This window comes from Salvelinus fontinalis, unplaced genomic scaffold, assembly GCF_029448725.1.
Source record: "Salvelinus fontinalis isolate EN_2023a unplaced genomic scaffold, ASM2944872v1 scaffold_0032, whole genome shotgun sequence".
In the NCBI taxonomy this organism is placed as follows: domain Eukaryota; kingdom Metazoa; phylum Chordata; class Actinopteri; order Salmoniformes; family Salmonidae; genus Salvelinus; species Salvelinus fontinalis.
This window is the reverse complement of record NW_026600241.1, coordinates 564,452-581,202: the sequence shown is the minus strand read 5'-3', so window position 1 is coordinate 581,202 and position 16,751 is coordinate 564,452. Positions and strand designations below refer to the sequence as shown.

At 41.3% G+C, this 16,751-nt stretch overlaps 1 protein-coding gene across 2 annotated transcripts in view; it reads left to right on the top strand.

Annotated features, from left to right (window-relative positions):
* LOC129842324 (kelch-like protein 24) overlaps nt 1–14,022 on the top strand; it is a 50,504-nt gene extending 36,482 nt beyond the window's left edge. For both annotated transcript variants that reach the window (XM_055910827.1, XM_055910828.1), the window contains exons 6-8: nt 3,796–3,984; nt 8,280–8,468; nt 9,146–14,022. In XM_055910827.1, coding sequence (XP_055766802.1) covers nt 3,796–3,984; nt 8,280–8,468; nt 9,146–9,349 — 582 coding nt within the window. In that variant the 3' untranslated portion in view covers nt 9,350–14,022. The remainder of the gene's footprint in view (nt 1–3,795; nt 3,985–8,279; nt 8,469–9,145) is intronic.
* The last annotated feature ends 2,729 nt before the right edge of the window (nt 14,023–16,751 follow it).

Genomic DNA, 16,751 nt, shown 5'->3' with positions numbered 1-16,751 from the left:
CTTAAGTATATTTCAGCAAATACATTTACCACGCAGTACGAGGAAGAGCTCGGTTTTGTTGTTTTGAAAAGGTTGTTGTTTTGAAAGTGTATTGTAAAGTTCTTAGTAGCTAGCTAACTTTTTAGTTTGGATCCCACGACGCAGTTGGCGTCAGTTGCTGTGACTGCTAGTCTCTGTTCAGTGATCCTGCCGACCAAGGACGAGTCTGACGAGCTATTTGGCGTTACAGCTGGCCTAGGTGCTAGCTAGCTGCATATCAAGCTAGCATGGTTTTCTTTAGGGCTTCAACGTAGCCCGTGACTCGGTTAGCCATTGTGGCTGGGACCGCGGATTGTCCCGGGTTTGTGGCTGTCTAGATCCCTGCTGTTTGTTGCTTTCAATCTTTCCTGTGACCTGCCCTGTCGGGACACAAAGAGTTCTACAAGCAGTTGTTACAACAAAATAGCTTCAAGTGTTTCGATGAGTTGAAACTTGAGAACAGCAAGATGTCAGCAATCTGTAAGTCATTGAGAGAGGACATCAGTTCTGTGTGTGAATCCATGATAAACATTGAAGGATAAATCCGACTATCTCGAGGGACAGTCAAGGCAGAAAAACATAGTTGTGAACAGAATTGCAGAATCTCCACATGAGACCTGGACGGAGTCTGAAGACAAAGTGAGGGAAATGATCTCTGAGAAATTGAAGATGGACCACAGGAAGATTGAGGTGGAGCACACCCACAGGACTGGAAAACCCACCACCGACCCAGGTAACAGGCCCAGGCCGATAGTGGTCAAGTTCCTGAGGTTCAAGGACAAGGTAGCTGTTCTGGAAAGAGCCAAGAACTTGAGAGGAACGTATATCTTCCTCAACGAGGACTATCCTGAATCTGTGCTCCAGAAGAGGAAAGAACTGATCCCAGCCATGAAAGTTTCCAGAGCCCGTGGGGACATTGCTTATATCCGCCATGACAGGCTCATTGTCCACCCTTCCTCCCAGAAGCCTGGAGGGGATGAGAGAGCCAAGCCTATGGGATCGTAGCTTCAATCCCGCAACAGACACACTCACACACCAATTAATTAATGGATTGCTGAAAGTAAAAAATATATATATCTTGTTTTGTTTGCTCTTCAGTATTATGTCTCTCTGATAAGCTACACAGGAAAGGGCTGAAAATAGCCCATATTATTATATGTAGCCTTAGAAATAAGGTTCATGATATCAATAACTTGCTAACATTAGATAACATTCATATATTAGCCATTTCTGAGACTCACTTAGATAATTCGTTTGATGATACAGCAGTAGTAATACAAGAATATAACGTCTATAGAAGAGACAGAAATGCTTATGGGGGAGGTGTTTCTGTATATATTCAGAGCCATATCCCTGTTATGCTTAGAGAATATCTTATGTCAAGTGTTATTGAAGTGTTGTGGTTGCAGGTTCACTTGGCACATCTAAAGCCTTTTCTTTAGGGGTGTTGCTATAGGCCACCAAGTGCAAACAGTCAGTATCTAAATATAATGTGTGAAATGCTTGATAGTGTATGTGATGTAAACAGAGAGGTCTACTTTCTTGGGGACCTGAATATTGACTGGTTTTCATCAAGCTGTCCGCTCAAGAGGAAGCTTCTCACTGTAACCAGTGCCTGTAATTTGGTTCAGGTTATTAATCAACCTACCAGGGTGTTTACAAACACTACAGGAACAAGATCATCCACATGTATCGATCACATTTTTACTAATGCTGTAGAAATTTGTTCTAAAGCTATATCCGTACCCATTAGATGCAGTGATCACAGTATAGTGGTTATATCCAGGAAAGACAAGATTCCAACAGCTGGGCCTAAAATAGTGTAGAATCATTCTAAAGATTTTGCTGTGACTCTTATGTGGATGATGTTAAAAGTATTTGTTGGTCTGATGTGATTAATGAGGAGCATCCAGATGCTGCACTTGATGAATTTATGAATTTGCTTCATCCAATTATTGATAAACATGCACCTGTTAAGAAATTGACTGTTAGAACTGCTAAGGCTCTATGGATTGATGAGGAATTGAAAAACTGTAGGGTTGAAAGAGATGGGGAAAAAGGAGTGGCTAATAACTCTGGCTGCACATCTGATTGGCTCTCTTACTGCAAATTGAGAAATGATGTGATTAAACTCAACAAAAAGAAGAAGAAACTGTATTATGAAGCCAAGATCAATAATATAAAGAATGGTGGAAAAAAACTTGGAGTACTTTAAATGAAATGATGGGCAGAATGACAAATTCAACTCCTTCTTTCATCAAATCAGATGGGTTATCACAAAACCGTTGCCAATTATTTGAATGATTACTTAATTGGCAAAGTGGCCAAACGTAGGCAGGAAATGCCAACAACAAACAGTGAGTCATCGTATTCATGCATAAAAAAAAAATAATGAAAGAAAAGCATTGCAAGTTAGAATTTTGTAAGTTAGTGTGGGAGAGGTGGAAAATGTATTGTTATCGATCAATAATGACAAACCTCGTGGCATTGACAACTTAGATAGAAAGCTATTGAGGATGGTAGCTGACTCTATAGCCACTCCTATCTGTCATATCTTTAATCTGAGCCGAGAGATAAGTCTTTGTCCTCAAGCCTAGAGGGAAGCCAAAGTAATTCCGCTACCCAAGAGTGTCTATAAGCTTGCTGCCAGCTATTAGCAAATTTTTGAGAAAAATTGTGTTTGACCAAATACAATGCTATTTCTCTGCAAACAAATTAACAACAGACTTTCAGCATGCTTGACTGATGATTGATTGAAAGAAATTGATAATAATAAGATTGTGGGAGTTGTACTGTTAGATTTCAGTGCAGCGTTTGATATTATTAACCATAATCTGTTGTTGAAAAAACATATGTGTTATCGCTTTTCAACCTCTGCCATATTGTGGATTCAGAGCTATCTATCTAATAGAACTCAGGGTTTTCTTAAATGGAAGCTTCTCTAATGTCAAACATGTAAAGTGTGGTGTACCGCAGGGCAGCTCTCTAGGCCCTCTACTCTTTTCTATTTTTACCAATGACCTGCCACTGGCATTAAACATCAGCAACCACAGCTAATGATGTCACTGAAACCCTTAACAAAGAGTTGCAGCCTGTTTTGGAATGGGTTGCCAGTAACAAACTGGTCCTGAACATCTCTAAAACTAAGAGCATAGTTCCCTAAGTTCTAGACCACAGCTGAATCTGGTAATGAATGGTGTGACTGTTGAACAAGTTGAAGAGGCTAAATTACTTGCCGTTACCTTACATTGTAAACTGTCATGGTCAAAACATATAGATTCAATGGTTGTAAAGATGGCTAGAGGTCTGTCCGTAATAAAGAGATGCTCTGCTTTTTTGACACACACATGGGCTGGTGGCTTCCTGTAAACAAACCTGTCTCAATGCCACAGACAGTGTCACGGTGGGTTGGCTGTGTCAGTACAGTAAGCCTATTTGAACAGGATTGTGTGCACAGATGAACACCCTCGTCATGGGAATTCCTAATACAGGTGTATGTACATTATAGTCAATGTAAATCAGGGATGGGCAACTCCAGTCCTCAGGTCCTGATTGGTGTCACACTTTTGTCCCAGCCCCAGCTAACACAACTGACTCCAACACAATAATCAACTAATCTTCAGTTTAGAATGCAATTAGTTTAATCAGCTGTGTTTGCTAGGAATGGGGACAAAGAGTGACACCGTTCCAGCCCCTGAGGACTTGAGTTGCCCATCTGTGATGTAAACGGTAGTCAGTATTGTCTTGTCTTACCACTGTGATTGTATATCTGTACAGGTCTATGCAGTGGGAGGGTATGACGGCCAGAGTCGTTTAAGCAGTGTGGAGTGCTATGATTCCTTCTCTAACCGCTGGACAGAGGTGGCTCCCATGAAGGAGGCAGTCAGTTCACCGGCCGTGTCCAGCTGTGCTGGGAAACTCTTTGTCATCGGCGGAGGGCCAGACGACAACACTTGCTCTGACAAGGTGGGTAGACCCATACACATGGATAACTGGCAAGGTGGGTAGACCCATACACATGGATAACTGGCAAGGTGGGTAGACCCATACACATTGATAACTGGCAAGGTGGGTAGACCCATACACATGGATAACTGACAAGGTGGGTAGACCCATACACATGGATAACTGGCAAGGTGGGTAGACCCATAAACATGGATAACTGGCAAGGTGGGTAGACCCATACACATGGATAACTGGCAAGGTGGGTAGACCCATACACATGGATAACTGGCAAGGTGGGTAGACCCATACACATGGATAACTGGCAAGGTGGGTAGACCCATACACATGGATAACTGGCAAGGTGGGTAGACCCATACACATGGATAACTGGCAAGGTGGGTAGACCCATACACATGGATAACTGACAAGGTGGGTAGACCCATACACATGGATAACTGGCAAGGTGGGTAGACCCATAAACATGGATAACTGGCAAGGTGGGTAGACCCATACACATGGATAACTGGCAAGGTGGGTAGACCCATACACATGGATAACTGGCAAGGTGGGTAGACCCATACACATGGATAACTGGCAAGGTGGGTAGACCCATACACATGGATAACTGGCAAGGTGGGTAGACCCATACACATGGATAACTGGCAAGGTGGGTAGACCCATACACATGGATAACTGGCAAGGTGGGTAGACCCATAAACATGGATAACTGGCAAGGTGGGTAGACCCATACACATGGATAACTGGCAAGGTGGGTAGACCCATACACATGGATAACTGGCAAGGTGGGTAGACCCATACACATGGATAACTGGCAAGGTGGGTAGACCCATAAACATGGATAACTGGCAAGGTGGGTAGACCCATACACATGGATAACTGGCAAGGTGGGTAGACCCATACACATGGATAACTGGCAAGGTGGGTAGACCCATACACATGGATAACTGGCAAGGTGGGTAGACCCATACACATGGATAACTGGCAAGGTGGGTAGACCCATACACGTGGATAACTGGCAAGGTGGGTAGACCCATACACATGGATAACTGGCAAGGTGGGTAGACCCATACACATGGATAACTGGCAAGGTGGGTAGACCCATAAACATGGATAACTGGCAAGGTGGGTAGACCCATACACATGGATAACTGGCAAGGTGGGTAGACCCATACACATGGATAACTGGCAAGGTGGGTAGACCCATACACATGGATAACTGGCAAGGTGGGTAGAACATTACACATTGATATACAGTTGAAGTCGGAAGTTTACATACACTTAGGTTGGAGTCATTAAAACTCGTTTTTCAACCACTCCACAAATTTCTTGTTAACAAACTATAGTTTTGGCAGGTCGGTTAGGACATCTACTTTGTGCATGACACAAGTAATTTTTCCAACAATTGTTGGAATAACTTCCTGACTGATATTACAACACATGGTTCTCTAATACCTTCCTGACTGATATTACAACACATGGTTCTCTAATAACTCTCTGACTGATATTAGAACACATGGTTCTCTAATAACCCTCTGACTGATATTACAACACATGGTTCTCAAATAACCCTCTGACTGATATTACAACACATGGTTCTCAAATAACCCTCTGACTGATATTACAACACATGGTTCTCTAATACCTTCCTGACTGATATTACAACACATGGTTCTCTAATAACCCTCTGACTGATATTACAACACATGGTTCTCTAATAACCCTCTGACTGATATTACAACACATGGTTCTCTAATAACCCTCTGACTGATATTACAACACATGGTTCTCTAATAACTTCCTGACTGATATTACAACACATGGTTCTCTAATAACCCTATGACTGATATTACAACACATGGTTCTCTAATACCTTCCTAACTGATATTACAACACATGGTTCTCTAATAACTCTCTGACTGATATTACAACACATGGTTCTCTAATAACTTCCTGACTGATATTACAACACATGGTTCTCTAATAACCCTCTGACTGATATTACAACACATGGTTCTCTAATAACTTCCTGACTGATATTACAACACATGGTTCTCTAATAACCCTCTGACTGATATTAGAACACATGGTTCTCTAATAACCCTCTGACTGATATTACAACACATGGTTCTCTAATAACTTCCTGACTGATACTACAACACATGGTTCTCTAATAACTTCCTGACTGATATTACAACACATGGTTCTCTAATAACCCTCTGACTGATATTAGAACACATGGTTCTCTAATAACCCTCTGACTGATATTACAACACATGGTTCTCTAATACCTTCCTGACTGATATTACAACACATGGTTCTCTAATAACCCTCTGACTGATATTACAACACATGGTTCTCTAATACCTTCCTGACTGATATTACAACACATGGTTCTCTAATACCTTCCTGACTGATATTACAACACATGGTTCTCTAATACCTTCCTGACTGATATTACAACACATGGTTCTCAAATAACCCTCTGACTGATATTACAACACATGGTTCTCAAATAACCCTCTGACTGATATTACAACACATGGTTCTCTAATAACTCTCTGACTGATATTACAACACATGGTTCTCTAATAACTCTCTGACTGATATTACAACACATGGTTCTCTAACAACCCTTTGGCTGATATTATAACACATGGTTCTCTAATAACCCTTTGGCTGATATTATAACACATGGGTTGAATAAGGTTGGTTTGAATAAGGTGGCTGTTTTTCCAGTTCAAGTACTGTACAGCGAATCCCTATAGCTGGAGGACAGAAGACTAGATACAATCACACCTCCCTATAGCTTTTTGGTTCCAGGTTGAACACTTTGGTCTACATGGAACCAGAAAGGGTTCTCCTATGGAGACAGATTTGAATGTATATCAAATGTACACAGAACAGACAGAGCTTCCTGACATACAGGATGCTGTTGTCATCTCCCTTTGATACCCCCTATCTAAGGGGCACCCCTATGGCATCAATGATGTCCCTCAGTCATATATGTGGCTCAGTTGATGGAGTAAGGTGCTTGGTTCGGTTCCCACAGGGAACCAGTATGGAGAAGGGAAATAAAGTATGAAATGGATAAGAGTGTCTGCTAAATGACAAAAGTTGTGTTTTTTACAAAGTGTCTTAGACTAGGAGTACTGATCTAGGATCAGTTTTGCCTTTCAGATTATAATGAGTAAGACAGGGGACCTGATCATAGATTAGCACTCCTACTCTGATATGAATACGGGTCCAGGACAGTGATATCTCCTGGATGTAGTGCGGCAGTCGGTTTTCTCTCCTCTTGGAACCAGTGGTGATGTCTGATAAATGAACACAGACAAAGGCTGCATTGCTCTGTCTCTGTCTCTGTGTCTGTCTCTGTGTCTGTCTGTCTCTGTGTCTGTCTGTCTCTGTGTCTGTCTGTCTGTCTGTCTGTCTCTGTGTCTGTCTGTCTCTGTCTCTGTGTCTGTCTGTCTCTGTTTGTCTCTGTGTCTGTCTGTCTCTGTCTCTGTCTCTGTCTCGGGTCGTACAGATATCACACTTGGGCTCTGTTCTAAAAGTATTTTAAAAGTTCTATTTCCTTTCCTAGTCCCCTTTGTCTCTTTTCCTTGAAATGTGTCATCTTTCCTATAGTCTCATTTGTCTCCTGTCCTAGAAAATGTGTCACCTTTATCTAATCCCCTTTGTCTCCTTTCCTAGAAAACGGTCACCTTTCCTATAGTTTAACTTGTCTCTTGTCCTAGCCGCCCCTTTGCATCGCAGGTTGATATTTATTGTCATGAATCTTGCTCTAGCAGAACTGAGCCAGGCAGAACTGAGCCATTTCCGCTAGATGGGCCAGCTGTAAAAAGTATTTTAAGCACTTGCTCTGTTTATGACCGTTAAAGTGAGAGAAAAACAGGCAGGAAGAGAAAGAAGGGGAGGGAGGGAGGGAGGGATGGTTTGGCCGGGAGCTCTCATAGTGTTTTGCATATCTTGCTGTAATACTTTCCACCACTGAAAGGATTAGAAAATAGGTCAACTGAAATATTATTATTATGGATTAAACTGAGATGTATGTGTGTTGACATGTCCAATTCCATACCTCTTGCTTGTACAACCTGTCTGTCCAACGTTTCTGCATGTTCCAAGTGTTTCTAAGTTTTTTACCAAGATCCAAGTAGGAAATAAATGGTTGTACTGCATAATGCTTTCATGTGTTATGCTCTGAGTCCATGTATTCATGCACAGCTATACTTTTCAAACCACCGTTTTTGAACCTGACATAATGAATCAATCATTAATCCACGTGATATCTCTAGGTCCAGTGCTATGACCCAGAGGCAGACACCTGGGTACTAAGGGCAAGCATCCCCATCGCGAAGCGCTGCATCACGGCGGTCTCCCTGAACAACCTGATCTATGTGACAGGAGGTCTCACCAAGTCCATCTTCTGCTACGACCCTGCAGAGGACTACTGGATGCACGTGGTGCACACCTTCAGCAAACAGGTAATGATGACATCAGCTATGATACTGGGAGACTTTCATTTCAACTTCAGAGCTGCTATGAGGTAACAATAGTTTATTAAAACAAATACAGTGTTCACATTACATTATAACTGGAGATTTTTGATTTCCCCCCCTAAAAAGGAGGGAACATTGATGAGGAACATTTACCCTCTCTCTCTTCCTCTTTCTCTCTCTCTCTCTCCCTTTCTCTCTCTCTCTCTCTTCCTCTTTCTCTCTCTTTCTCTGTCTTGGTCTCTCTCTCTCTGTCTTTCTCTGTCTTGGTCTCTCTCTCTCTCGCTTTCTCTTTCTCTCTCTCTCTCTGTCTTTCTCTCTGTCTTGGTCTCTCTCTCTCTTTCTCTCTGTCTTGGTCTCTGTCTCTCTCTCTCTGTCTTTCTCTCTGTCTTGGTCTCTCTCTCTCTGTCTCTCTCTCTCTCGGTCTCTCTCGCTTTCTCTCTCTCTCTCTCTCTCTCTCTCTCTCTCTCTTTCTCTCTGTATTGGTCTCTCTCTCTGTCTTTCTCTCTGTCTTGGCCTCTCTCTCTCTTTCTCTCTCTTTCTCTCGGTCTCTCTCTCTTTTTCTTTCTCTCTGTCTTGGTCTCTCTCTCTTTCTCTTTCTTTCTCTCGGTCTTGGTCTTTCTCTCTCTTTCTCTCTGTCTTTGTCTCTCTCTCTGTCTCTCCAGGAGAGCTGTGGCATGTCTGTGTGTAATGGGAAGATCTTCATCCTGGGTGGGCGGGGTGAGAACGGCGAGGCCTCAGACACCATCCTGTGTTACGACCCGGCAACAGGCATCATCACCGGGGTGGCCGCCATGCCTCGCCCCATCTCCTACCATGGCTGTGTTACCATCCACCGTTACAACGAGAAGTTCCTCCACCGGCCCTGACCCCACACACACACACACACACACACACACACACACACACACACACACACACACACACACACACACACACACACACACACACACACACACACACACACACACACACACACACACACACACACACACACACACACACACACACACACACACACACACACACAGGCTTATACATAAACACGCTTTCAGACACACTGAAAAAAAGATGTATTGAGACACACTCTCTTTAAAAATGCTGCAAACAGACATGCACGCATAATCACCCCACTTACACACACACGTTCTGGATTCACCTCAAGAAGCAACTTGTTTAAAAATTCAGACCACCTACAGCCCCAGTTTCTGATTAAATTATTCACTCATTGTCTTATGTAGCAACTCTCTCTGTGGTTGGTATCATGGAATTCCTGTTATGCTACTGCAGATCCATCTCTGTCAGTTGTTGTTTTCTGGAGAACCAAATCACAGACCGTCTGTTAGGCCTCCAGACGCCACATCAGTATGTCAGCATCAGTGTGTAGGCTGTGGGCATTCCTGGGCCGGTAGCAGCTCCTCAGCTGCTCTTCCTAAGAACCAGAGATTCTGGTCTTTGAAAGTAAACAAAGGGTTGCTTTTTGAGATGATGTATGTTGTCATGTGCTGACAGGGAATAGTGATAGTAATCAAGAACAAAGATCTGATTCAGACTTGAGAGAAATGAATTGGAACCTGGCTCTGATTGACCAGGGGGTGGTACAGGAAGGATTATAAAAGGCAAAAGGTTATACTCATCACTCCATTGGCTGTATTCCAACTGTCTTAAAATCACTTGATAGTATCATGGAAACTGATAACAGTACATGTATCATGAAATGTATGGGAGTCCTTTTACCTGGAAGCCCAGAGGGTAGGGGTGGAAGCTAGAGGTTAAAAATGTGCTCGAACTGAGTTTCATGACTTCAATTTGATATGCAGTTAAGCAGTGATTGTTCGGTATAATTATACAGTACCAGTCAACAGTTTGGACACACCTGCTAATTCAAGGGTTTTAATTTATTTTTACTATTTTTTATTATTGTAGAATAATAATGAAGACATCAAAACTACGAAATAACACATATGGAATCATGTAGTAACCAACAAAAGTGTTCAACAAATCAAAATATATTTTAGATTCTTCAAAGTAGCCACTATTTGCCTTGATGACAGCTTTGTACACTCTTGGCATTCTCTCAACCAGCATCATGAAGTAGTCACCTGGAATGCATTAACAGGTGTGTTAATTTGTAGAATTGATTTCCTTCTTAATGCATTTGAGACAATCAGTTGTGTTGTGACAAGGTAGGGGGGGTATACAAAAGATAGCCCTATTTGCTAAAAGGCCCCAAAAATATATTTTGATTTGTGTAACACTTTTTTGGTTGCTACATGATTCCATATGTATTATTTTATAGTTTTGATGTCTTCATTATTATTCTACATTGTAGACAATAGTAAAAATTAAGAAAAACCCTGAAATGAGTAGGTGTGCCCAAACTTTTGACTGGTACTGTATATATTTTAATAGCTGATTGGAAAAACAGAGGCCATGTCCAAATAGTATGAAATGTCTTACTTCCATTGTCAATTACATGATTGAAAGGAGGCAAGGAAAGGAGGCCATATGAGAGCATTGGGACGCAGCCAGAACCTTTGCTGTTGTCTCTGCTCCTCTCTCCTCTCCTCCTGCTGTGGTCTGAACTCTGAATCTGCTCTCTCCTATTTCAATTTCCTGTCAGAGCTTCCCTTTACTTCCTGTTTCCTTATCATCTATTTTCTCCTCATATCCTACCTCTTAGATTTTCATCTTTCCCGGTCGCCCTCCCTTTAATCTTTGGTACACACATACACTACCGTTTAAAAGTTTGGGGTCACTTAGATATGTCCATTAAAATAACATCAAATTGATCAGAAATACAGTGTAGACATTGTTAATGTTGTAAATTACTTTTGTTGCAGGAAACGGCAGATTTTTTATGGAATATCTACATAGGCGTACAGAGGTCCATTATCAGCAACCATCACTCCTGTATTCCAATGGCACGTTGTGTTAGCTAATACAAGTTTATAATTTAAAAATGCTAATTGATCATTTGAAAACCCTTTTGCAATTATGTTAGCACAGCTGAAAACAGTCGTTCTGATTAAAGAAGCAATAAAACTGGCCTTCTTTAAACTAGTTGAGTATCTGTAGCATCAGCATTTGTGGATTTGATTACAGGCTCAAAATGGCCAGAAACATTCTTCTGAAACTCGTCAGTCTATTCTTGTTCTGAGAAATTAAGTCTATTCCATGCAAGAAATTGCCTAGAAACTGAAGATCTCGTACAGCGCTGTGTACTACTCCCTTCACAGAACAGCTCAAACTGTCTCTAAACAGAACAGAGTGGGAGGCCCCGGTGCACAACTAAGCAAGAGGACAAGTATATTAGAGTTAGTTTGAGAAACAGACACCTCACAAGTCCCCAACTGGCAGCTTCATTAAATAGTACCCACAAAACACCAGTCTCAATGTCAACAGTGAAGAGGCGACTCCAGGATACTGGCCTTCTAGGCAGAGTTGCAAAGAAAAATCCATATCACATTTCATGTATGTTTTCATGGAAAACAAAGACCTAAGTGACCCCAAACATTTGAACGGTAGTGTACCTATATACACACAAATAAACACACACACAGACATTTTTTTTATTTTGGAATTTATTAAATTATATTTTGTCTTTTTTTTACCATTGGATATTTGTACTGGCGTAGCTTTACCTGTGTGTTTGTTGCTCCATGTGTTGGATAGTTGATCTGGATGTTGGGTGTGTGGCTGATTTAGTCCACTTCAGATGTCTTTGTATATCAAGACTGTTCTGAATGACTGGTACAGTATATCATGTGACTTTTACCGTATGTAAACCGCGTTACGTCATAATAGACTGTTTGCTATTGTGCCGCTTACCCAGTGGCCTTGCTTCATGTTTGCAAATTCTATAGAACTCTGTGCCATACGTAGACGGTGTCACCTCTCACCTGTATACTCATGTAATGTACAGCTCATGTACACAGTGTAGCTCGGGGTAACCATGGTGACCTCCAGGTGTGTGCCGTCTGCTCAGGTAATACACTGGCACCAGTGTATTACCTCACACAGGATATGATTGATTGGCAGGTGTGATGGCAGAAATGTCTTTGTGTTGATTCTGGTCAGTAAAAGTCTCCTTTTACTTTTGGTGTCATTAGAATAGAGATGTATTGCTGTGAATTTGGTAACTTTAAGCCTTTTTATTTACTCCATTTTGATTTAAATGTATCTGTCTTTGTTGATTGTGTTTTTTTTTGTATCCGAGAGCCCCAATTGTGCACTTTCACTATTATATGTAGAGTGAAAATGAAAATATCACAATGTAAATATGATTTTAGATTTTCTTTGTTTACTGTATCAGTAAATGTTCTTTGCTTTCATGTGACGTATGTGAGTATAGTGAATGGAGCCAGTCAGCAACTCCAACTGGTCTGTGCCTGCTATTCCTCTGATTCCTCACAAAGAGCACAACTATAATATGTGAGATGAAGATCAACACAGGGAGAGAGAAGGGGGGGAGCACTCCGTTATTGGGTAATGGGTAAGGGACGGTTTTGTTACTCAATTATGATTTGACTAAATAAAATGTTATATAAATTTAAACAAAATAAATGTAAGATGCAATAGAATAATATTAGGATATATCTGGATCTGACAAAGTGAAATGAAATGCTTGTTGGCTTAATCTACATTCCAGACATTCATGTGGATGGCTGATTTGATTTTTGTGTGAAATTCACAGTGGTAAACCACCGGAAGCAATATTGGATTAGAGGAATGTTGGAATTCTTCAGAACCCCTCAAGTGTATCCTCATTCTCTCCCAGAATTCCTAGCTCAGGGTTTTAACTCAGTGGCACACAACCAGAGGAGGCTGGCAGGCGAGAGAGAGAGAGAGTGTGTGAGTGCGTCTGTGACTTCATTGAGTATTTACCATAACAGGACAAAACAACATTGTCCTCATGTCTATGTATCACCATGATTTATGTTTTTCATTGTTAGCAGTGTAGAGGTTTTCATGTTTCTGCCTTGTTGAGATGATCCTTTTGTTCTGATCATATTGGTACTCTTTCTATAGCTGTTATTGCGGTGAGTGCTGGGATAAGGGTTAGGACTGTGTGTGATTGCGTGATGCTTGTTTATGACAATCTGTCCCATGCAAATGGTCTCTATTCTATTTTGGATGACTCTCAGTGGGCAAGACCTGGACAGGGGAGAAGTGATTGATGGATGTGAATGTAGCGTTAGGCCTTCGGCTCAGATCAAATCCCACAGGTGACGTTGTTTTGAACCTGCTTCTATGGGAACCTGGATTTAAACTGTGGATTTGATGAACTAGTGCAGCCTAAAGTTCTTGTGTACAAGATGGGGGGGGGGGGGGGGGGTAGTACTATCTGGAGAATGCAGTTCTTTATACCTTAATGGAATAAGCCAATATTGGATTAAAGTATGTATGATGTGATGCTTGTATCTTTTGTTCTTCTGTTTGTCACTGAAAAGTAACTTGGACTGTCTGAGCTACAGTATATCAGACTGTAATTGCTCACTTGTGTAAATGAAGCATCAATAAAGTTATTCTTTATAATGAACTTGGTGTACAGTTCTATGATATTTTGCAATACAATATGTAAAATACCATAGCTTAAAAACATGAATGGCAGAAATACTATGATATAGTGCAACTGTGTTAGATAAAACAAGACATACACTAGTCTTATAATCACAGTGATTGGAAGAATGTAAAAATACGTGTCTGTCTGCCTGTCTACCACCGCCACTAAACCTATAGCCTGGAACGGAGAGGAGATTCCAAAGAAACGACACTACTATTACACACGGTACAGGGTGGTTATTACAGTATTGTCGGTGTCAATTACCTGTCAATCGTCAAAGGAATGTTACCTGGGGAGATGTTAAATGGAAATGCCTTATCGCACTTTAATCAAATGATGACTCGTTCAAGATTCCAGAGAATAATTCCACTATTGTGGCTTTAGACTGAGGCTTTGTTCATGGATATCTGCTTTGCTCTTGGCATTTTCACATAGGCTACACATGTAGAGCTGTACACTCTCAGAAAAAGGGCTCCAAAAGGGTTCCCCGGCTGTCCCCATAAGAGAACCCTTTTTGGTCCCAGGTAGAACCCTTTTTAGTTTCAAGGTAGAACCCTTTTGGCTTCCATGTAGAACCATCTGTGGAAACTGTTCTAAATGGAATCCAGAAGGGTTCTACCTGGAACCAGAAGTGTTTTACCTATTACCAAAAAGGGTTCTTCAAAAGGTTATCTTAAGGGGACAGCCAAAGAACCATTTTAGGTTCTAGATAGCACCGTTTTTTCTAAGAGTGTAGGCTACACATGTGAATGCATATGTTGATAAACCCAGGGGAAACCATCTGTTGTGCTGGCAGAGACTGGAGATTGGCTACAACAGGTGGTGTGACGATAGCCTGGGTACCGGTCTGTTTAGCTATCATTCCACTGATTGTCATGTCAAACAATGTTTGGAGAGCCATCTGGCTCTGATCCACCCTAGCCCTCACTGCAATACTCCCCTAGGATAGGATGGGGGTAATCTGATTCTAGATCTGTGCCTATGGTGTTTATATGTTTTCTTACAGGCTCTTCCCAACAATGCAGAGAGAAAGAAAATAGAGAAATAATAGAAAAGTTTAAAAACTATTAATAAATAAATAATAAATACACCACAACTATATACACGGGGTAACAGTACCCAGTCGATGTACAAGGTCATTGAGGTAGATACAGATGAAGTCAGACGTTTACATACACTTAGGTTGGAGTCATTAAAACTCGTTTTTCAACCACTCCACAAATGTCTTGTTAACAAACTATAGTTTTGGCAAGTCAGTTTGGAATTCTACTTTGTGCATGACACAAGTAATTTTTCCAACAATTGTTTACAGACAGATTATTTCACTGTATCACAATTCCAGTGGGTCCGAAGTTTACATACACTAAGTTGACTGTGCCTTTAAACAGCTTGGAAAATTCCAGAAAATTATGTCATGGCTTTAGAAGCTTCTGATCGCAAATGGGTCTTCCAAATGGACAATGACCCCAAGCATACTTCCAAAGTTATGGAAAAATTAAGAACACCAAAGTCAAGGTATTGGAGTGGCCATCACAAAGCCCTGACCTCAATCCCATAGAAAATGTGTTGGCAGAACTGAAAAAGCGTATAGGGAGCAAGGAGGCCTACAAACCTGACTCAGTTACACCAGCTCTGTCAGGAGGAATGGGCCAAAATTCACCCAACTTATTGTGGGAATCTTGTGGAAGGCTACCAGAAACGTTTGACCTAAGTCAAACAATTTTAAGGCAATGCTACCAAATACTGTCAGGACCCGGTGCGAGAAACAGTCACTAATAATCAGCAGAACCCAGAAGATGAGGCAGACACAGCAGTACTAAAGATGGTGGTTTAATAAAAGAACAAGATCTTCAGGCAAAGAATATATATCCACAATGTCCAAAATAAAGCCAAAAGGCAAAAAATGGATATCTTCCAAAATACAAAGAAAATCCACAAAGTGGTAAGAACAGCAAGGGAAAAAACAAACCTCAAAAGACTAATCCAAAAAACACAAGAACAAAACCAGAGAACCTCTGGAAAATCCAACAAGAGAAAATGTATGTTCACAACAAGGCTGGGGCTGGGTGCTAACATACAAACACTGAGCAAAGAACTGAGGAACACACAGGGTTTAAATACTAACAAGGGAACGACATACAGGTGCAAACAATAATTAGATCAAGGAAAAAACAAAAGGTTCAAAAAAGGTGCAATGGGGACATCTAGTGACCAAAACCAGAACAGTCCTGGCCAAAACCTGACAAATACTAATTGAGTGTATGTAAACTTCTGACCCACTGGGAATGTGATGAAAGAAATAAAAGCTGAAATAAATCATGCTCTCTACTATTATTCTGACATTTCACATTCTTACAATAAAGTGGTGATCCTAACTGACCTAAGACAGGGAATTATTACTAGGATTAAATGTCAGGAATTGTGAAAAACTGAGTTTAAATGTATTACGCTAAGATGTATGTAAACTTCCGACTTCAACTGTATGTACATATAACTAGGTAAAAAGTGACCAGAGGTCCTGGATGGCAGGGAGTTTGGCCCTGGTAATGTACTGGGCCGTATGTAACCGATGTGAAATGGCTAGCTAGTTAGCGGTGGTGCGCGCTAATAGCCTTTCAATCGGTGACGTCACTTGCTCGGGTCGGGGCGAGGGGACGGACTAAAGTTATACTATTACACGTACGCACTACCCTCTGTAGCGCCTT